This window comes from Rhinatrema bivittatum, chromosome 9 (assembly GCF_901001135.1).
Source record: "Rhinatrema bivittatum chromosome 9, aRhiBiv1.1, whole genome shotgun sequence".
In the NCBI taxonomy this organism is placed as follows: Eukaryota; Metazoa; Chordata; class Amphibia; order Gymnophiona; family Rhinatrematidae; genus Rhinatrema; species Rhinatrema bivittatum.
In genome coordinates this window covers 151,632,539-151,655,422 of record NC_042623.1, presented here as the reverse complement: position 1 = coordinate 151,655,422, position 22,884 = coordinate 151,632,539, and the positions used below count along the sequence as shown (strand labels likewise).

Here is a 22,884-nt window from a genome sequence, read left to right as displayed (position 1 = left end):
GGTTCCTCCTCTGTCAAGAGGCGGTACAGATCTGGTCACGGGCTCTGTCACAGGGGATGTCACTGCGAGTGAAATACCTGCCCTGGCCTCTGAATATGCTGGCAGACTGCCTAAGCCACTCTTTCCAGCCGCACGAGTGGTCCCTGAATCCAAAGGTGGTGGCCTGTATTTTCCACTGGTGGGAATCCTGGATGTGGGCCTCTTCGCCACCCCCGCACAATTGCAAGGTGAGCAATTTTTGCTCCCAGTTCGTGTGGGATGGATGTCCAGCATCCGATGCCTTCTCCCTTCATTGGATAAAGGGTCTCCTATACGTGTCTCCTCCTCTTCTGCTCCTCTTGAAGACTCTCCTGAAGCTTCAACAGGACTTGGGGATCCATGATCCTCGTAGCGCCCTACCAGGCAGGTCTGGTTCCCTCTCCTTCGGGATCTATCGATCAAGGCTCCCATCAGACTGGGGTCCGTGCCCGATCTGATAACTCAGTACCAGGGCAGCCTGTGCCATCCAAGCCTCCGGGTGCTGGCATTGTCAGCTTGGTTGTTGAACGCCTAGTCCTTCAGACCTGAAATTGTCATAGTCAAGTGCCCATTGTCTAATTGGATAGTACTTTGTGTCTCCTTCTGTTATGCACAAGCTGGTTTGTCTCTAGAAGAGCATGTCAAGGTTCATAGTGTTAGAGCCATGGCTGCATCGGTGGCCCATTTAAGATCAGCATCCATGGAAAAGGTCCTTAAAGCTGCAATCCACACATTCACATTTCCTTACTGTTTGGAAAGACTCCTATCCCTACCATCTTTCGGTGAAGAAATTCTTCTTACAGAATCTACTCTTGCATCTTCATAACTTGATCCACTTTGATCTTCAGTTCCTAATGTTATTGAAACACTCATGAGCACCTATCATTGTTGTGCACCATGCAGCTTGCATTTATCAACATCCAGAGCTTAAATTGTCCTAATATATTTCACATAACCTCCCTCTTAGTGAGAAAGTCCTCTGCTCAGCCCTGCCATGGTGGGACGACCCAGTCACAATCTGTGTGCATCTCAAAATCAGCACAGCCAGCCTGCAAAGTTTTAAAATGTTTGCTTTTAATGCTGCCATTGTTTCAAAAATATTTACTGGAGTTGAACTCTGAACAAAATTATATATTAAATCTTACCTCCTTGTTACGGATTAAATGCAAACATTGTTGACTCTGGAAACTACACAATTTCTGGGCAACGTTTTTTCTATTGGAAAGCATCCTGTTAACTGAACAGTCTTAAAGCAGCTGTGAAGTTCTGTAGACATTGGAAGGGAAATAATATATTCTGTTACAAAGTAATCTAGTATTTTTGGAGATGAACAGTACCAGAAGAAAACTTAGAATAGCTCCCCATCAGAGCCAAAATGTACTTATTGAAGGTAATTTAAAAGCCTGTTCTGCAAGTAAAAGTGTTTGTACTTTTGTTTTGAAAATTAGTGCACAAAGTTCACAGGTAAAAAGTACCTGCAGACTTTGCACTTGTACAACCAGTCTTAAAATTACCCCCTGCATGCACAGGATATATTATTCTGTTCCCTATCAGCTACTTCCTGAGAGTTTCCGGTATGTAAAGTAGCACAAGTGCTTGTATAGTATACATTTTTACTGTGCTGTAGAAGGATTTTTGCCTTGAACAAATTTCTCTTTGTAGAAGATGAATTATGGGCATGCAAAAAGATGCAGCTTATCAAGGTTTTCACAATGTCGAAAGTCTGGGCCTCATGATTGGCATTTTTATCCTTTCCGCTTTATATTTCTACTTGCATTTAAGCATTTGATATTGTGCCATCTTTGTCAAAATGATAATAGAAGATTTCATCTTTTTCTGTCCTGATTGTGATTTGTAAACGACAAAATATAATATGACAACAGACTCTTAAATTCAAGAATCCGCAGTTAATGTAAGCTTTTGAAATTGGCAGCCAGCCATTACTCAATTTATGAAAGATTAATTTACTCTTATTTGTGAACAGAAGACAGGGATATTCCCAGAGGGCATTGGAGGCAGTTAAGAAAATGAGAATTGCTTTATGGTTATTAGTAAAAAGTAGAGATGGGCATTTTGATTAGTATCCCAGAAAACAGTTCAAAATGTGATTATTAACAAATTGGTGGGAGGTGTGGATTTCTTGACCAGTATCAGATTACTTAAAAATACACTGGGGAAAATGGTGAGAAAATTGTTTCCGGCACTGTCCAAGACATGAATATTTTTTTTTCTAAATTATCTAAGTGAATAGGTACCCCAATTTTGGTCAGTTTTAATTTGAGATCTGATATCCCAATTAATTTGTTCATTTCTAGTTGAGAGGGAAACAAATTTTTCAGCATGGCTGTTAAAGTTCAGACCACATTGTTATACAGAAATATCCTAGTTGCAACTGTAATAACAATTTGAGCTACTTGATCCTTAAAGGCTCAGAGACAGCTTCTTCTTTGCCATTATCTGAAAACTGTTTCATCATAACTGAACATAAGAATTGCTATACTGGGTCAGACTGAGGCTCCATCAAGCCCAGTATTCTGTTTCCAACAGTAGCCAATCCAGGTTACAAGTACCTGATAGGATCCTAAACAGTAGATATATCACGTGCTGCTAATGCCCAGGGATAAGCAGTTGTATTTTTCCTAAATCTGTCTTGTTAATAGTTTATGGACTTTCCAAGAGCTTGTCCGTACCTTTTTTTTAAACCCATCAGTGCTAGCTGCCTTTAACACATCTTCCAGCAATGAATTCCAGAGCTTAATTGCGCATTGAATGAAAGTTTTCTCATTTGTTATAAAAGTGCTACTTACTAACTTTATAGTGTCCCCTAGTTTTTGTATTTTTTGAAAGAGTAAATAACCGATTCACATTTACCCATTCTATTCCACTCATAATATGCCCCCTCAGCCATCTTTTCTCCAAGCTGAGCAATAGCCTTTATCCCAGAACAAGCAGGATGTAGTCCTCACATATGGGTGACATCGATGGAGCCCTATCATGGAAAACTTCTGTCAAAGTTTCTAGAAACTTTTGACTGACACACTGAGCCCACTGAGCTTGCCCAGCATGTCATGATCCCTGCAGCCACAGGGGTCTCCCTTCAGTCTCTTTTTTTTTCCGTGTTGCTGTTAGCCTCGAGCTTCAGGAGCTGAGTTTTTCTCACTAATTTTCCTCATGGAAAAAATTAATATTTCTGTCATAAAATACCCTACACTGGTCTCCCTTAGACATCCCTTCCGGTGAGTACTATTTTTTTCGGTCTTTTTCATCGGTTCCTGTTACCTCACTTCGGTTATCCACGGGCCCACAGACCATTATCCGGCCTTATTTTTTTACCATGGCCACGGGTTTCAAAAAATGTCCGAGTTGTCCCCGAACAGTGTTGATAACAGACCCGCACGACATATGTGCACTTTGCCTGGGAGCAGGCCATGATATCCGTACATGTTCCACCTGCGCTCAGATGACTCCGAAGGGCAGGCGTGCCCAACTGGACAAAATGGAGGAACTTTTTAAGAAAACCACTCAGACGTCTTCACAGTCTTCACCGAAGAAAATTCCTTCCTCCACTGAAAAACATTGAGGAAAGAAAAAGTCCGGTGACTGTCCGTCTCCGTCCCCATCGGGATCTTCAATCGCATTGTCCTCTATATCTACCAAGGAGCATCGAGAGAAGCGACACCATCGTCAGCGTCCATCAGGAGAACCGGTTACCGCATCGGCATCGATGGCCATCGAGCCAATTGCGAAGCGGGTCCGGGTACAAGTGCCATCATGCTCCTCTGTAACTGAGGCGCTGCCCACTGGGATCGGTGTTAGAGTCTGTGCCACCACATCCAAATGTGGAAGAGCCATTAGTGCCAGTCTTTCCTGTGACAGTGGACCCAGTCCCAGTCTCCAGGGAAGAAGTGATGTCCATGATTCAACAGGCTGTCATTGAGGTTTTTAAAAAATTGCAGCCTACACTGATGCCAATTCCGACATCAACACCGATACCGGAGCCGTTGGTATTGGCACCTCTGCTCAGCAGACTCGATGCCTTAATCGGTGTGTTCCCACAGCCTGCACCAAAATAGTCAGACTCCATCCATACCATCGACGCCAAAGGATCTTCCGATGACTCCAGCTATACCCATTCCAGGTTCATCGGAAGAAGATGAAGGGGACTCCGATCCCTTACCAGGTCCATCGGGTTTACAAAAACCCCACAGGCCATCGATGCCTTCGATACCGCTTCCTGGTCCGCGATGCCCTCCCAGCATGGTCCCATCGGGTGATGCGGGCCGTCGATTCCCATCTGTGCTATCGATGCCAAAGCGTCCTCTTCCACAGGACACTCTGGATCCATCGGGTTCACATTGCCAACCCCACTACAGCCCATTGGGAGGATGTTGACATGGATACTGAAGACCTTGTATCTGAGCCTTCTCCACCAGAAGAAAGAAGGAAGTCCCCACCAGAGGACATTTCTTTTGCAAATTTCATCAAGGAGATGGTGGATAACATTTCTTTTGAGCTGGTGACAGAAGAGGACACCAGGCATAAGACACTGGAAGTCCTCCAGTTTGTAGATGCACCCAAGGAAGTCATGGCTATCCCAATCCATGAAGTGCTCCTAGATCTCCAGCACTGCCTATGGGAGCATCCCTGTTCTGTGCCACCTGTTAACAGATGGATGCAAAGTACCTGGTCCAACATACACCAGGTTTTCAGAAATCGCAACTGCCCCACAGTCAGTTGTGGTGGAATCAGCACAGAAAAAGGCACGGAAGCAAAAACCTCACTTTTCTGCCCCTCCAGAAAAAGATGAAAAATTTCTGGATGGATTAGGAAGAAAGGACTTTCAGGGGTCCATGCTCGTGTCCCGTATTGCTGCATATCAATTATATATGATGCAATATCAAAGAAATTTGTGGAAGCAAGTACAGGACATAGCTGATAATCTTCATCAGCAGCAGCAAGTAGCACTCAACGCCCTTATTCAGAAAGGTCTGGAGTCAGGCAAGCACGAAGTACGAGCAGCCTATGACTCTTTTGAAACTTCTTCCCATATGTCAGCTGTTGGGATCAGTGCACGAAGGTGGGCTTGGCTAAAGGCTTCGGATTTAAGATCAGAAGTACAGGAAAGACTAGCAGATCTCCAATGCACCGGAGACAATCTCTTCGGAGAGAAGATTCAAGATACTGTCTCCAATTGAAAGAACACCATGAGACCAGCTTTCCAAGTTGCCATCTGACCAGCCATCCTCTGTGCACAAGCCCGCAAGAAGGGATACCAAAAGACCCTTTTATCGGCCTCGTAGGTAATATCAACCTGCATCCAGTGCACGTCCTTTCGGACCACCTCAAAGGGGATGTCCACGTCAGCCAAAACAGACAAAAACTCAGCCACCCCCGCAAACAGGACCAGCATCTGGTTTTTGAAACATTTCCAGAGAGCAGAACTTTTTCCATCAATCCCAGACCCGACCTGCTGGTTGGAGGTCGGCTCCATTACTTCATACACCATTGGAGCCTCATTACCACAGATCAATTAGTATTAGCTATCCTGAACCGGGGATACTGTCTCAAATTCACCATGATACCCCTGGATTCCCCACCCATTTCGCTGTGTGCAGCCAAAGTCGTAACATCTCAACTTCGGCTAGAACTCTCCTCCCTACTGACTACCAGGGCTGTCGAACCCATTCCCCATTCTCAACAAGGCAGAGGGTTCTATTCCCGTTATTTCCTAATTCCAAAGAAAACAGGAGGTCTCCGTCCCATACTAGACCTCCGCAATCTATTTCTTCAAAAAGAAAAGTTCCGGAGGGTCTCCCTCGGGACCATCCTTCCCTGGATCTGATCTTCAAGACGCCTACGCTCACATACCCATTTCCCCACAACACCACAAATATCTAAGATTCGTAGTGGGACCACAGCATTTCCAATACCGAGTTCTACCATTCGGACTAGCCTCTGCACCTCGGGTGTTCACAAAATGTCTAGCAGTAGCTGCTGCACATCTAAGAAAAAGCAGCATTCATGTTTTTCCCTACCTAGACGATTGGCTAATCAGGAGTCCATCCAGACAGGAAACTCTTGCTGCCTTGGAAAGCACCATAAGACTGTTGCATTGCCTGGGGTTCCTGATCAACTATCAAAAATCACATATGAACCCATCTCAGCACTTCACTTTCATCGGAGCAGACCTCGACACCACAGTCGCAAAAGCTTTTCTTCCAAGCGACTGTGCGAGCGATCTAGTGAATCTGGCAAACTCTGTGACCAGTTGCAAGTTTGCCTCTGCCCATCAGTTTCTTACAATTCTGGGCCATGTGGTGTCTACAGTCCACGTGACCCCTATGGCAAAGGTGGCCATGAGAAGGACTCAATAGACTTTGAAATTTCAGAGGATCCAAGCTGTTCAGACTTACAGCAGGATGTAGTCTTCACGAAACCCACCCACCACACCGCGGAGGTGGGTCTGAAACGTTTTATTATTATTTTATTTTTTCGCTCACACTCATTGCTACAAATGAGACTGAAGGGAGACCCCGGTGGCTGCAGGGATCATGGCATGCTCAGTGTGCCAGTCAAAAATATCTAGAAACTTTGACAGAAGTTTTCCATGATAGGGCTCCGTCGATGTCACCCATGTGTGAGGACTACATCCTGCTGTCCTGGGATAACCCGTTACAGGTAAGCAACTCTACTTTCCTCATAAGGGAGCTATTCCATACTGTTTATCATTTTGGTTGCCTTTCTTTATAACTTTTCCAGTTCAGCTATATATTTTTTGAGATGCAGTGACTAGCATTGTACACAGTACTCTTAAGTGCAGCCATGCCTTGGAGCAATACAGAGGGATTATGGTATTCTTTGTTTTAGTCTGCATTTCTTTCCTTATAGTGCCTGACATTCTATTTGCTTTTTTGACTGCCACTGCACACTAAGCTGAAGATTTCAAAGTATTGTCCATGATGACACCCAGATCCTTTTCCTGGGTGGTAACTCCTAATATGGAACGTAACATCATGTAACTACATGGTAGGCTTTTTCTTCTGTGTATCACTTTGCACTTGTCCACATTAAATTTCATCTACCATTCGGATATGCTCTCTCTCTCTTCCTGCAATTTATCACAATCCACTTGTGATTTCTCTGCTCACTGATTTTGTGAGGAGTCCTTTCTGAACTTTATTTAAAAAATAAGAGGTTATTGCTAACTCATGTAGAATTAATTTCCAGGTTTCTTTTTAAATTACCAGTATTTTCCCAACTCCATGGCAATTAGTTTTTAAACTTAATCTAAAATGGATAATTAGTTTGTCTACTGTGAGCAGCATCCTTCAGTTGCTATTAAAATGTCACATTAAACGATATATAGACATGTTTTCATTTAATTTCTCATAATTGATCATATTGATTGATGGTCACATTAAAGCTTCTTTAGCATCAGGTTAGTGCTAGTTTTGAAGACTTGCAGTCATTTGGAAATTTGCAAATAACAGTCTTAACTATACCTTTTTATAGTGACTATATCTTATCTTTGTACCATTTCTAGTTTTTGTTGTGCTGCTTATATTTTACTTTTTCTTTAGAACTTTTTACTATTGAAATATTCTTCAGTCTTATTTCATAGTAAAGTACACTTATTGATTCTGAAGCCACAAGTTAGTTTAGTATATTTTATTTATAGGATATAAAACTGCTCTTCCAAGTGTAAACCACCTCGTTCATAAAAGCATCAAACTTGTTATCCTTATACTGATACTGGTAAAAATTTTGATTCCCGATGAAAACTTTCAGTAGTAATTCCAAAACAGTTAATGTGACAGTGTAAAGTGGCCATAAAAGTTTGAGAGATTTCTTTTGCTTTTTGAACGGAAAAAAAATGATTTTACTTGTCATTTCTGTATTGATGTGGGAGCTCTCTGCTCATAATGTTCACGCATTATAATATGTAATTTGTGTGACTCATTGATTTTTCAGGAAATTCAACAAGAGACTGATATCCCTGAAAGAGAGCTTGTTCGAGCCTTACAGTCCCTGGCGTGCGGCAAGCCAACACAGCGGGTCCTCACAAAAGAGCCCAAGTCAAAGGAAATAGAAAATGGTCATGTATTTACAGTCAATGATCAGTTCACATCTAAACTGCACAGAGTCAAAATACAAACAGGTTTGTGAATAATTACTGGAAATTTTAATTTAGGAATGAATAATCGCAGGTGATAGACATATCACATAAAAACCTATCTCAGTTTTTATTTGAAACAATATAATCCAGTTTATGCAATATTAATAGGTAGTATGGGAATATTTTAAATAGATGAAGATTACTTTTACTGATTTGGAAATTGTATGTGCCAAGGGAAATAAAATAACACTGACTTTATATTTTCAGTATAGACACTACCCTTTCTTATTGTATTGGTAAATTAAACATTAGGGTGGTTTCTCCAGGATATAGACTGAGAAGGGCTGCCAAAATGGGGAAGAATCTGCCAATAGACCCCATGAGACAAAAATATAAATATGTATAGTCAAAAAGAGCAAAGTGAGGGGGTAGCATGGAAAACTTCAAATACCTCAAAAGTATTACAAAACCATGGGATAGGGTAAAAATGGTCAGTTTTTCTACATGGAGAAAGGTAATTAGTGGAGTATCTCGGAGATCGTTTCTGGGACCTATGCTGTTTTAACATATTCATAATCTGGAAAAAGGAATGAATGGTAATGTGTGATCAGATTCGCAGATGAGACAAAATTATTCAAAGTTGTTAAAACAGTGGATTGAGAGGAACTGCAGGAGGACCATGTGAAACTAGGAGTTTGGGCAACTGAATGACAGATGAATTTTAATGTGGAAAAGTGCAAAGTGATGCATATAGGGAAAAATATTCCCAACTGTAGATACATAATGCTGAGCTCTGTATTAGAAGTCACTACCTAGGAAAAGTACTGTGGAGTCCTTGTGGGCAATACATTGAAATCTTTTGCTCCATGCATGGCAGTCACCAAAAAAGCAAATAGAATGTTAAGGATGATCGAAAAGGAATAGAGAATAAAACGGAAAATATATTGCCTCTATACATGATGTGACCCACCTTGAGTGTTATGTGCAGTTCTGGTTGCCCCATCTCAAGAAAGAGGTCGCTGAACTAGAAAAGGTGAAGAGGGCAATGATCATATGTGCTATTCCTCAACGCAGAGAATCAATTGCTAAACCCGCTATTAGAAAAATGTTCTCCACCAGTCTTGGTACCAGTTGGATACTTTTTCAGTCGCACTTCAGCCTACTGTGCCTGAGTGCCATCCCTTCATGCAAAAATTATGTTTGGAGTTTATTCATAACTATATGAAGAAGATCCCATCTACTCCTCCTCCTCCATTGATTATGGAACAAGTATTAGAAAAATGTTCATCTGAGCTACAGTCATAGTCTCCATTTCACCATATCAGAATGTTCCACAGATATGTCTCATAGCTCCATATCTTTAAAGGATAGATCATTATCAAAAGGGCATCTGTTAATTTGATTCTGACGATGATTCTCTTTCATGTCTCTTGTCTTTTCAGTCCTTTGAATAATCCATAGGGTTGCCCTCTGATTCTTCATTAGAGCCAGCTAGGTGTATTATTTTTCTGGATGACATGTTCTACTGCTTTCATACAAAAAGTGGTGTATTCTATACCTTTTAAATTAGAAGAAGAAATATAACCTGAAGACTTTCCAGAAGTCTTAAAATTAATACAGGAACCTAAGCAAGCTATTGCTGTACCAATACAAATAAGGCATGTCAAGATGTTAAATCTAAGATTTAGCAAACTTCTCTATCCACACCTCCAGTAGCTAGATTAAATCTGTAACTCGATAATCCTAATTTATCTAGTATTTCAGTTCCTTTTTCAGTTGTTAATTCATCTATTATATTGTCTTTTCTTTCAGCGCTAAAATCAATTTCTTCTATTCAATTTTCATCATTTAATAATTGCGGCAGGTGTTAATCTTCTGTTAAAAACTGTGCAATTTACAACATCTAAATTAAAGCTGATGCCTTCTAATCTGATAAATTCAGTTATAGTTTTGTCAGGGCCTATTTAGTCTATTATAAAACCATTCTACCTTCAGGAATTTTTCCTGCCCAGTTGAAAATGTCCTATGTATGTCTGTTTCTTAAAGAATCTTTGGATCCTAATGTATTATCAAGCTATAGGCCTGTTTCCAATTTAGCTGTAATTTCTAAAATTGATTGGTGTTTGACCAGCTTAGTGGCTTCATCTGCAGGTCCGATGTCTTACATCTATCACAGTCTGGTTTTCACATAACACTGAGTCAACCTTACTTTCTTTAACAAATATCAGACTTCAGTTGGATGTAGGTAAAGACACGCCAAGTACAATCTTCGATACTATCCATCATTCTGTACTTATTGCCTGTTTACAGGAGATTGGATGTCCTGATGTATTTCTGGCTTGGTTTTCTTCCTTTTGGGTCATACTTTCCAAGAGGACGGAACCAAGAGTTATCAAGCCCCATGTGTCTTCCGTTTGGTGTGCCACAGGGTGTTATATGCTCTCCTCTACTTTTCAATCTTTCTTGAACCACTGGCTACTCTCATTCAAGACTGCGGTTTTAAACCATCTTTCTATGCTGATGATATTCAGATTATCTCTTTTTTGAGGTCCAAATCTGATCTCACTGCATTTAATTTGGCTATCTCATAAATTACAAGTTAACCCAGCAAAATCAGAAACTTTTTCATCAGATACCCCATTAATAGCTCTAATTATTAATGGTACTCCCAGTCCCTCTTATAGGTGTTTCAACTTTAGGAGTACAACTTGATTTGTGTGTCTCACTGACTTAATTTCTTTCTGCTACAGTTCAGAAATAGTTTTATTTTCTTTGTTATATTTTCTCGTCTTCAACCTTAATTGGGTATACATGATTTAAAACTACTAACGTGCATTTGTTATTTCCAAGCTTAATTATTGTAATTCTCTCTTGTGGATTCTGAATTACCTCCAATGTTTACAATTGCTCCAGAATACTGCCACAAGTGTAAATTATTACTACTTGTAATTTAACTCTTTATCTAATTATCTAACCATGCCTATCTTTTGTAAATATCTCCCTCCTTTCTTCTCCCTTTATATTGTATCATATTTCCCCCTCCTTTTGTTAAACTGATGCACATTTGTAATTTAATTGAGGAATCTATCTGTTAGAAATATTATGTTCTCGTTCTTTATTGTATAGTTGGTTCAAGTTTCTCTGTAAAGCGCAGTTTGCTACACGTTGTTTCTTGTAAACCGATGAGATGTTCCCAACGTTCATCGGTATATAAAAATCCTCTAAATAAATAAATAAATTTATGGTCTTAGAAAACTTGATCATATAACTTGCACTTTGACTTCCTTTGTTTAGCACATTAGATTCAAAGCTTTGTCTCCGTACTCTTCATTCAGGTTTGCAGCTATACCTTCAAAGCTCTTAATCTCTTACCAACTCAAATTCTTCATTCTTCTCAGGTGGGTTGTCTTCATCTTCCATCTTTATCAGTTATCTGTCTTGATTCAACAAGAAAGTCCTCTCTTAGCAACCAGGCCCTTACCTTTTGGATTGCACTTCCCCCTGATATTCGTTTGGAACCATATTACTTGAAATTCAGGAAGGCAGTGAAAACCTATTTTTTTAATTAGTCCTATGATAGTTTAAATTGACACACTTAGATATTAAATCCATTCCCAACTTTGGGTTTGGCCTAGTTGGCAGTATAAGTAGTGTTGGCAATTGTTTAAATTAAAATAAACATTAAAAAAATAAAATATTTTGTTTAGTATAGTTTAATGTAAGAGAATTTTATTTTATTTAGTTTATTTGATGTAATTGTCTATTTTATTGATTATCAATTAGCTTTTTTTGTACAGCTGTTTGTATATTCTGTTTGTTAAACATGTTATCCAGTCTTAAATATATAAACAAACATTCCATGGACAATATTCTCCATTTAATAAATATAAAAAATGGGAAATGAATATAAAAAAAAAAAATCAGGTGCTCAATTTGAACTAATCCACAGGCTCTTGCCTGCAATGGGCTTCAACCAGCATCATATGCAAAGAGCACTTAGTTTACGGCATATACTCTTCCTATACAGACTGTTCATTTTCATTTCTACAGAAAATCTTTGTGTTTCAAAAAATCTGTGTTTCAAAATGTCGTCATCCTAAAAGACTGTGATTTTCTCCCACCGGTGGGAGTTGCAATAGCAGTGCTTGGTTTGATATCTTTTGAGAAGTGATTAATAGCAATAGAAAATCGCAGAACCTTTTAGGATGATGACATTTAAGATAAGTATATTCTGAAATAGATTTTTTGTAGAAATAAAAATGAATAGTCTGTATGTTAATATCCCTCAAAAGGAAGTATTAAAAATGGTGCAGGAAACAGGCTTGAGGGGAACACAATAAAGGATTCCAAATTAATCTTTGGTGGAATTAGCTTTCATAGCTCTGCAAGAAATTACTTTAGCTTTAATGGAGTTTATTACCAACAAATAAAAGTACTAGCAATGGGGGCCTCAATGGCCCCAGATTTAACTAATCTTTATGTAAGGGATTTTGAGGACCAGTGGTTATATAACTGCCCTTATAAGAATAACATTCAGCTTTGGAAGCGTTTCATTGACTATATCCTTGTGCTTTGGCTAGGAAAAGTGGAGGAACTGGAAAGGTTTCTGACATGGTTGAACATCTGCAACAAAACTCTACAGTTAACATCAACACATAGTCGAGAAAAAGTTTCTTTTTTGGATATTTAAATTATTCTTACAGATGAAGGCTTTCAATTTTCAATTTACCGAAAAAAGACAGATCGCAATACTTTACTACATTACATGAGTTTCCATCCAAGACATCTGTGAAATAACCTCCCTACCGTACAATTTTTACAACTAAGGTGACTTTGTTTCTCGAATTAAGAATTTAAGACAGACAGCGATCAATGTTTCCATCAAAGCAGATACCCTGCAAGTATCATCAAGAAAGCATGCAAAAGGGCCAGATGGACTAATAGGCAACTGTTGTTACAAGGGACTTCTAAAGAGATTGAACAGAAGATTGTATGTTTTATTCTCCACATACCAGAATTTAAAAACAGCATTAGGAGACACTGGCAAGTATTAAGTATTCACCCAGTTTTTCAACCACCATCGATATTTGTAATGACTTGAGCTAGAATCCTATAAGACATGATAGTGCTTTCATCCTATAATGCATTGGATCGAAAGACATTAAATGATCTATCACCAGGACAATACACATACAGACAGTACAATATTTGCAATCAAATATTACAAGAACTAGAATTGATATTGTAAACCTTACAGGTTTTATCAGCACCTGACTTGCACTTCGGAAGGAGTTATTTATTCCCTGTGGTGCCCCTGCAGACTAATATACATTGGAAAAACCACATTTATGTTCCGCACATGAATTCAGAAATTTCTCAGTTGTATCTGATGTCAGAAAATTGAAGCACCAGTGGTAGAACATGGGATATCAACATCACACAGTAGAAGAATTAAAAACAGCATGTCTGATGCAGTTACAATGATCATCTAAAGGAGGAGATCATGATACACATTTGCTCCAACTGGAACAATTATTTATCTATAACTAGAATACCATCATACCACAAGGACTTAATAAAGAAATTGATTGGCCCTTTTTTAATTAAAGAACGTTTATTTGGGATTACAACTTAAGAGCCTGTGACTAACAGGTTGACGCTGAATAGATTTGAACAGTGACAACATTCAGTAAAAGTTTGATTGGTCAGGTAGCCATTTAAAGATGAGAAGCTGTTGAGAACAGTTTCAAAATGGTGTTCATATGAAAGAAACAAGCAACCAGTTTTAAATTACAAGTCTATTGCATGGTGCTCTGGAAAACTTTGTTATATTTTCTATATTTAAGAACGCTCTCTAGCCACTGATAGACTCGTCAAAAAGCTGCCAGTGTCGGGTATAGCACATTAAGCAGGATTTAGCAGAGCAACACAGCTGAAGAAACAGAACATCAATATTGACAACATAAAGATAAGTCTGAAAGTTGATTCTTTCCTGCTAAGTGCTAAACAAATATTGAGAGAGTTAATATCTTGTGAATGAATTCCAATAAGGCATTATGGAATGTGGCGCCATTTTTTAAATTATCGGCTGAGACGGTGTTTGTCCGGAAGGGATTGAAGAATGTTGGCCGCTTTATGCAAAGAACTGTTGAGAAATATCCCCCGAAGAAGATTGTTTTCTACAATCGAATCATGATTCATGTCGGGAATGATTTAATTGATATTTCACAAAGCATGGGCTAAGTATTCCTCTCTCTAAATTTTGGAGTTTAAAAAATTCTTTCTTAATTTTTAATGTTGGTGGGAAGTATAGTTTTTGTTTCATATTTATACCTTTTTTAGGGAAGTTTGGAAATAAAATTGTGGCAAAAAATTAAGAGATTAAATTAAAGTTTAGCACTGATATGAGCAAAATGACAATAAATGATTAAATATTATATTCTGCTTTGTAAGCTGATTAAGGCTTGCGGCCCATTGCGAGGCGAGAGGCCGCGGATTGAAATTCCAAAGCAAAGATCTTTATGATATTGTCATTTGCCATTAATTAGTTGAAGTTTTGTGGATTGGACTGTTGATCCTTTTCCCTCTCTTTGTTTGGTTTCTGATTGTATTAGAGAGGTGTTCTGCTTCTTTGTTTGTTGATTATGTCTGTTTTACTTGCATATATAAAAGATTTAAAGTTTTTCATGCACTACTTTTGAAGATAGGTCAAAACTGTACATTAATAAGAGTTTGGGTGCAGCCAAAGAGTGGTCAGCACCTCAATTCAAGGTACCAGACACTTAACTTAGCCAACAGGCTTTAATATCCCTTTTTGGTTTTATGTATTGTGAACTGGGATTCAATGCTGAGAAGTGCAGTAATCCAAAAGAACTGATTGTGATGGAGGGATGAAAGACTAATATGCACGGATTGGGAGATGAACCTTGGGTTGATAGTGTCTGGTCATCTGATGGTGGTATTGCAATGTGACAAGGCAATAGCTAAAGCCAGAGGAATGCTGGGCCTGCATAGAGAGAGGAATAACCAGTAAGATAAAGAATGTGATGATGCCCTTATACAAGTCCTTGTTGAGGCGCCAACTGGAGTACTATTCAGTTCTCAAGATCGTATCTCAAAAAAAGGATAAAGACAGGACGGAGATGATACAGAGAAGGTCAACCAATTTGGTGTGGAGTCTGTATTGGAATGTGGAGTCTGTATTGGAAAACTTATGAGCATAGGCTGAAGGATCTGAATATATATACCATGGAAGAGAGAAGGTGCAGGGGATACAAAATGCAGACCTTCAGATACCTGAAAGTTTTTAATGATGAACAATCTTAAAACCTTTTCTGTTAGAAAGCAGGCAGTAGAGCTAAGGGTCATGATATTAAACTCCAGGGAAGATGACTCAGATCCAATATCAGGAAATATTTTTTCATGGAGAGGGTGGTGGATGCCAGAATTCCTTGCTAGAAGAGGTGGTAAAGATGAAAAAAGTAAACAAATTAAAAAAGGCATGAGATAAATACTGTGGATCCATAAAGGTTGGAGGTGGAACGAAGAAAAGTGATCATGGGGATAACCTGCAAGGAGCGGCAGCTACTTACTCCTAATCAGAAAACATGGGGATTATTACCCTTAATCAGTTAGCCTTGATATAACTGCAACATCGCTCTCCACTTGGGAGGTAGGAATTGGATTCATTTGACAGCTAATGCTGGGCCAAAACTGATACGCAGACATTAGAGAAAAAGCACAGGACTGCTTCTACGGCCAAGACCAAAGCAAAGCATGTTTAAATAAATAAAGTTAAATTCTTTGTAAACCGGTGCGATTATGTATACTATACAGGAACATCGGTATATACAAGTTAAAAATAAATAAATAAATTAATAGCATTGTCTGAATTATCAAGAAGCTGCTCACCTTGTAAAAATATTGCTAGCAGTAATTTTATGGGTTTAACAGTTGCTTGGCTTTGAATGTTAATATTACAACCCTTAACATAAAGCTTATGGATAACTACACGGAGCGGCAGTTACTACCCTAACAGAAACATGGGGGTAACCTACATAGAGCGGCAGTTATTACGATAAGAAACTTGCTGGGCAGACTGGATGGACCAGATGGTCTTTTTCTGCTGTCATTACTATGTTACTGTTCACTGTCTATACCATTCTTCCCAGTTTCCAGATGTATGATTGTGTCAACTACTAAATACTTCGACATATACAGCTACATGGATGGATATTTTGTGATGGTTTTATTTTCTTCAAGCTTTTTAGGATACACTGTAGCCAAGACTCTCGTGAAGCTACAACAGGACTGAAGCTCAATGATACTCATAGCCCCGTATTGGCCACGCCATGTATGGTTCCCCATGCTTCGCGACCTTTCTGTCCAGAAACCCATTCGCCTAGGCACGGCGCCCAACCTCATCACATAGAATCACGGCAAGCTACACCACCCAAACCTCCAGACCCTATCTCTGACAGCCTGGATGTTGACAGGTTGATTCTACAACCACTCAATCTTTCTAGTGGCATCTCTCAAGTCCTTGTAGCTTCATGAAAGCCTTCCACACGGAAATCTTACCGCTCTAAATGGAAGAGGTTACCTTGTGGTGCACGCAGAAGGGCTTTGATCCCTTTTCTTGCCCCACATCCAAGCTATTAGATTATCTCTGGCACCTCTCGGAATCTGGTCTCCAAACATCATCTATCAGAGTGCACCTTAGTGCCATTTCTGCTTACCATCAGGGAATAGGGGATGCCCCGATAACGGCTCAACCCCTGGTGAGTCACTTCATGAGAGGCTTTTAGTATAGCTTAAGCCTCTTCTACGGCCACCGGTCGAGGCATAGGACCTCAATGTTGTCCTTGCACGGCTCATGCACATTCCTTTTGAGTCCTTGCACTCCTGCGAACTCAGATACCTTACATGGAAAGTACTTTTCCTAGTAGCCATCATGTCTGCTTGCAGGGTAAGTGAGTTACAGACCCTTGTGATCTACTCACCCTACAGGAGGTTTCTCCATGACCGGATGGTTCTTCGCACGCACCCTAAACTCCTTGCTAAGGTGATAACTGATTTCCATTTAAATCAGTCCATAGTCTTGCCCACTTTCTTTCCAAGGCCTCACGCTCACCCAGGTGAGCGAGCGCTGCACACCTTGGACTGTAAGCATGCTCTTGCATTTTATTTAGCCCACAGGAAGTCCACCCAACTCTTTGTATCTTTTGATAAAAACAAACTTGGGAATGCGGTAGGCAAACAAACACTGTCAAACTGCTTAGCAGACTGCATTGCATTCTGCTACCAGAAAGCAGGCCTTCCACTACAGGGACGAATGAAGGCACACTCAGTCAGAGCAATGGCAACGTCAGTAGCACACTACCGTTCAGTACTGATTGCTGACATCTGCAGGGCTGCGACATGGGGCTCTCTCCACACCTTTGCAGCTCACTACTGCCTGGACAAGGCTAGACGACAAGATTCCATCTTTGGCCAGTCTGTCCTAAGACATTTGTTCCCAGTATAGGAACCCAACTCGTCCTACTTCAACCCACTGTGAATTTCAGGCTGCCTCATCCTTGCCAACAGCACCCAAGTTGTTGTGCCTGTTGCACATGTTGTGTGCTGGTTGGCCTATTTTGTATGATGCAGCCAGTAGCTTGCTATTCACCCATATATGAGGACTACCATCCTGCTTTCCTGGGAGAAAGCAGAGTTGCTTACCTGTACAAGTGTTCTCCCAGGACAGCAGGATGTTAGTCCTCATGAAACCTTCCCACCACCCCGCAGAGTTGGGTTCGAAACCGTTTTATTATTTTATTTTTTGCTCATACTTTTGCTACAAACAAGACTGAAGGGGGGACCCCTGGTGGCTACAGGTGTTAGTGGCATGCTGGGCATGCTCAGTGTGCCAGTCAAAGTTCTAGAAACTTTGAAAAAAGTGTTCCATGACAGGGCTCCATCTGATGATGTCACCCATATGTGAGGACTAACATCCTGCTGTCCTGGGAGAACACTTGTTACAGGTAAGCAACTCTGCTGTACTTTCAGGACTGCTTCATTAGTGAGCAGTTTCATTAGTATACTGAGGAGGCACGGTATCAGTTTTGGCATTTCAACCTTGTTTCTATTTTGCTGTCTTAAGTATTTTTTCTGTAATTTTCCCCCAGAAATGCAATGGGGGGTTGTTTACACTTCTTTAGATGGGGGGATTTGGTGGGGGTGGAACTGGATGCTGTGCATTGTGTATTGTTGGGTTTCAAGCTCTCTGTCCTCAAAGCTGAATAAATCATGGAGACTAAGACCCCAGGTATAAGGAGGTAGAGTAAATGGAGCCCTGAAACAAATTTCAGATACACTCTGAAATATGTTTAAATGAATCCTTGTAATTTATTTGAACATCAGCTGCAATTTTCCTTTGTTAATCTTGAGTGGTAGTGGGCACATGGAGAGAGGGGGAGTTTAGAATGAGACCTGAGGATTAAAGGAGGAGAGCAGGGAAACAGTCTTCATAAGGTACCAGATTAGTCCTCAATTGTCTGCTGTCTCCTTCTCTTTTGTTCCAATTATGGCTCTTCTGGGAAGTAGTGTTCTGTAATTGTATGGTGGCTGTGTGTGTACGGCAAAACAATTTTCACTTACCTTTATTTTTCAGTTGCTGCCAAGCAAGGAGAATCAGACCCAGAAAGAAAAGAAACTCGGCAGAAAGTAGATGATGACAGAAAACATGAGATTGAGGCTGCCATAGTCCGGATAATGAAATCTAGAAAGAAAATGCAACACAATGTACTAGTAGCAGAGGTAATTGATTTAACTTGAAAATATACTAATCCAAGCAACTTGGTCAAACTATAAAATGTATTTCAGAGAAAGTGTACAGTAACTGAAATTTATTTTATATTTGTATAAAATGAGTTGTAGAAGTATTTATTGCCTGTTTCTGAGCAGTGGCTAAAGGCACTCATACCAAGAATAACAGCCAAACCCCAGTGTCAAGCTAATGGATCTTTTTGCTCTGTGAGCGGCTACCTACTTGAGCTACAGTTAGTTTCTGCATTCACACAGAAAACCCTGCCTAAAAATAAGCAAATGATAGATATATAGTAGAGGTATAATGTGAGTGGCAGTTAAATATTTAATTTTAAAAAAAATTATATATATATATATATTTTTTTTTTTTTTTGGTAGAAGACTCACAGGAACTGCTCTTTTTCTAAATTAGCCCTAAGTTTTATAGCAGCAGTGCCAACTGAAATGATTTGGCTGTCATTTTTGTTTTATCTCATACCTGTACAAATATTGTATTTAAAGTATTTGAAAGTTCCTTTTACTTAGCTACTGTCACCATTCTGAATTTCAGTAACTTATGTCTGCATCAGAATTTTTGCAAAGTAGGCCATTTTTACACGTTATATTGTAAACTACCCAGAACAGAGGTCTGGTAATTGGATGGGTTATAAATTACTATAAATACATAAATGAGATGTATGAATAAATAAAGAATGAACTCAGGGAAGAAGAGTTTTAAAACTGGCATTCCCATTTGTTTATTGCAGAAGTTAAAATACAAGGAATAAAATGTTACAATATAAAAGAAACTATGTCCTAGAAATAAGGACAAAAGAGAGAACCATAGAAACAAGATAGGGACTAGTATATTGAAGAACCTAGCTAGCACTGCTGCTTTAAAGGAACAGTTCAAATACAATTAGTTGGGAGATGAAGATATGCTCCTGATTAATTGATTTAATACACCAGTTGCTCTTTAATAATTAGATTGACTACCAACTGTAACACTGTTTCTATGAGGAAATACTAGGTTAAAAGGATAGGGAGTTCCTGGAATAATCTGCCAACAGAGATGATGGTAACTAAAATTGGCTTAATTTAAAATATGCACGGGATAGATATAGAGCAGTGGTAAGAGCAGGTGAGGGAATGGTAGGGGCCTGGGTGTTGAACTAGTAATAGAAACCTAAATGCTAATCACATAAAACAGAGTTCCGAAAAGGGAAGAAGCAAAGCTAACCTGCACAGAGCCAGTGATATGGCATGGCTGGATCAGGCTCCCAAAAAAAAAGAAAGTAAGGTCAATGCACATGAAATTTTATTAAGGATTTGATGTAATCAGAGGGAGGCTGCAGGTTTCCTAGTATAGACTGCAGGCCAATGCGACTATACTTTCCATCTCAGGTGATCAAGCTTCTACTGCTGACAGCTGAGAGATATCCATAACTTAGTGAGTGGAAGGGTAATGGTAAGAAAGGATGGTGACCACAACTTTATATGTCTCACAGCTGGGAAGTAACTTCAGCTTAGAGTATTGAAGGCAGGGAGAAGCTGGATGAGCCAGTTAGTCCTTATCTGCCAACATATACTATGTTCTACTTTACCTTGTCTACCTGACCCTGTGTGGCTTTTCATGGTTTACACATGTCTCTGCAGGATTTATCTACTATTTTTTTTCCTTTTGTATGATAGGTAACTCAGCAATTGAAGGCCAGATTCTTACCAAGTCCAGTTGTTATTAAAAAACGTATTGAAGGACTTATTGAGCGAGAATATTTGGCACGAACACCTGAGGATCGCAAAGTATACACTTACGTAGCGTAAAATGTGTGTTGGCGAATTGATTTACTCTTGGACTATATTCTTCGCATGAACTGGGAAGTTCTTTTAAATCATTAAATATTAAAGACGACCATCTCCTGTTAAATTACAGTACGTGTTCTAGACCACGCAGATCAAGCCTTTTACTCCCTTTGAGAGTTTTCAACATCCGATGATTGAGCTTCAGGCTTTTCAACGTTCTCCCTGTAGAAATCATCCTTACAGTTCTTGGGAAAATGTGAATGTGCCGCATTTTGTTTTCAATACTGTACAAAAACAGACAAAAAATAAAATACAAAAATTTAGAAAATGCAGCTCATTTAAAAAAAAATAAAATAAATTTGTTGGAATTTCATTTCCCCAGATCTTCAGTGTTGATGTAAATGTGTTTCTATAGTGTTGCTTAGCACATTTTTTCATTGTATAAGTTGGGTTTTAAAAAGAAGCCGGCCAGAAGAATTGACAAACTTCCCATATATATGTTGCTCTGCTTAAGAAGTTCAACAAGTTTTGGTAAACTTACAAAAGCCCAAGAATTCAATTATAGCATGCTTCATTTCTTCAGCTGCACTCACTGTTCCAGTGAGATGACCTGCAAGCCTTCGGAAGGCTCAGCGTGGACCTTATTACCGTGAGTTGTCCCCTTTATTTTGAGTTCTTCCAGATTGCGTTCTCCATTTATTAGGTTTGTTTTATTTTTTCATTTAAAAACAAAACTATTTTAGCGTGTATAAAATGTATAATATAATTTTTGCTGTTGTACTCACTGCTGATAGTGGAATGTACAGGGCGGCATTTTTATTTCATTTAATGTAGACAAAATTAAAATAAATGGATTTAGTGTACACAAACCCCACTAATTCGAGTATCTTAGAGCCATGGGGGTGGTAATCTGAACTGTACGTAGCCCTTTGGAAAGCACGGAAGTCTACACTTTGTTTATAAATGTCTTATGTGATTTTTTTTTTTTTTTAAATTTTCAATGGGAGATTTGAGAGGGGAATTTTTTTTTGCAGCCATAAAGTTTCCCCACCTTAATTATATATTTCAGGAGGTAAAAGTGAAGCCATTGTGCACTATTAATTTACTGTTTTAAAATGCAATCTAAAAAAAAATGCAATAAATATGGTTACTCTAATATTTTTAATGATATCATTAATTTTTATGAAACTTGTCATTTTGCATGTGATGTAGCATTATGTTGTAAACACATTAACCTTGGCAGACAGGTTTAAGTATGCTGCAAAACTGAAAACATTTTGATTTAACAATATTCCTCCTTTCCATTGTATGTGAAATTATAGCCATTCCACAATTTAACTGATGCAATTTTTCTTGTGAAAAGTTATTCTTATATCAAAGAACTGTATATGTAGTTCTGTCTTAATTCAATTTTATGGGTATTTTTTTTTCTTTCATTTGGGATGCTTGATGTGTAGACCTCAGTTAAAGTGGTGGGCCAAGCAACAGCCTTAATGCTACTGACAAGTTGAAATGACTGACTTAAGTGAAGCAGGCTTTGAAATGCATGTATAATATGGATTCTATCCATATATATGGTAAAGAAGAATATTTGATTTTTTTTTAAGGATTATTTTTTCTCAATTTTGCAAAAATTAATTTTTCCTTAAAACTGCATTTTTTTTTATTTACTGCCATGGTTGAAAGTGTCTTAATTTATTGTAGTAATAAACAGTGCAGCCATTTTGTTTCTTGTCTTTCAGTTAATTTCATTTTTCATTTGAAGCAATTTTACAGTTGTGAACTTCTGGCCTTTTCAGAGTCTCTTCACAGTCAGAAGGGAATTCCCAAGCTTCATTTGCTTGGCATATCATTGAGTGATTACCATTTATTTTGCTCATTTCTTTCCCACTTTATCTACTTTTAGCTGCATCATTGTAGTAGAAGGCCTATGGTAGAAGGCAAAGGATTCAATTATAAATGTTCTCATAAATCATATGGTAGGCTTTGACTGAATGTGTGGTAATCAAGGCTTTCTCCTGTCTGGAAACTGAGCACACACTTCACAAAATCCATGATTGATTAATTTGAAGGCTTTCTCACTGGGCTAACCCTTACAAGTTCTATATAACTAAACTTTAAGGATCATTATATAAAAGAATTTTACCATGTATGTGCTG

General features: G+C 39.0%; 1 protein-coding gene across 1 annotated transcript in view; it reads left to right on the top strand.

The window, feature by feature from the left end:
• CUL3 (cullin 3) overlaps window positions 1-22,452 on the top strand; it is a 233,785-nt gene extending 211,333 nt beyond the window's left edge. The window contains exons 14-16 of the mRNA XM_029615271.1: window positions 7,990-8,176; window positions 18,789-18,934; window positions 20,615-22,452. Of these exons, the coding sequence (XP_029471131.1) occupies window positions 7,990-8,176; window positions 18,789-18,934; window positions 20,615-20,746 (465 nt within the window). The 3' untranslated portion in view covers window positions 20,747-22,452. The remainder of the gene's footprint in view (window positions 1-7,989; window positions 8,177-18,788; window positions 18,935-20,614) is intronic.
• Window positions 22,453-22,884: the final 432 nt, after the last annotated feature.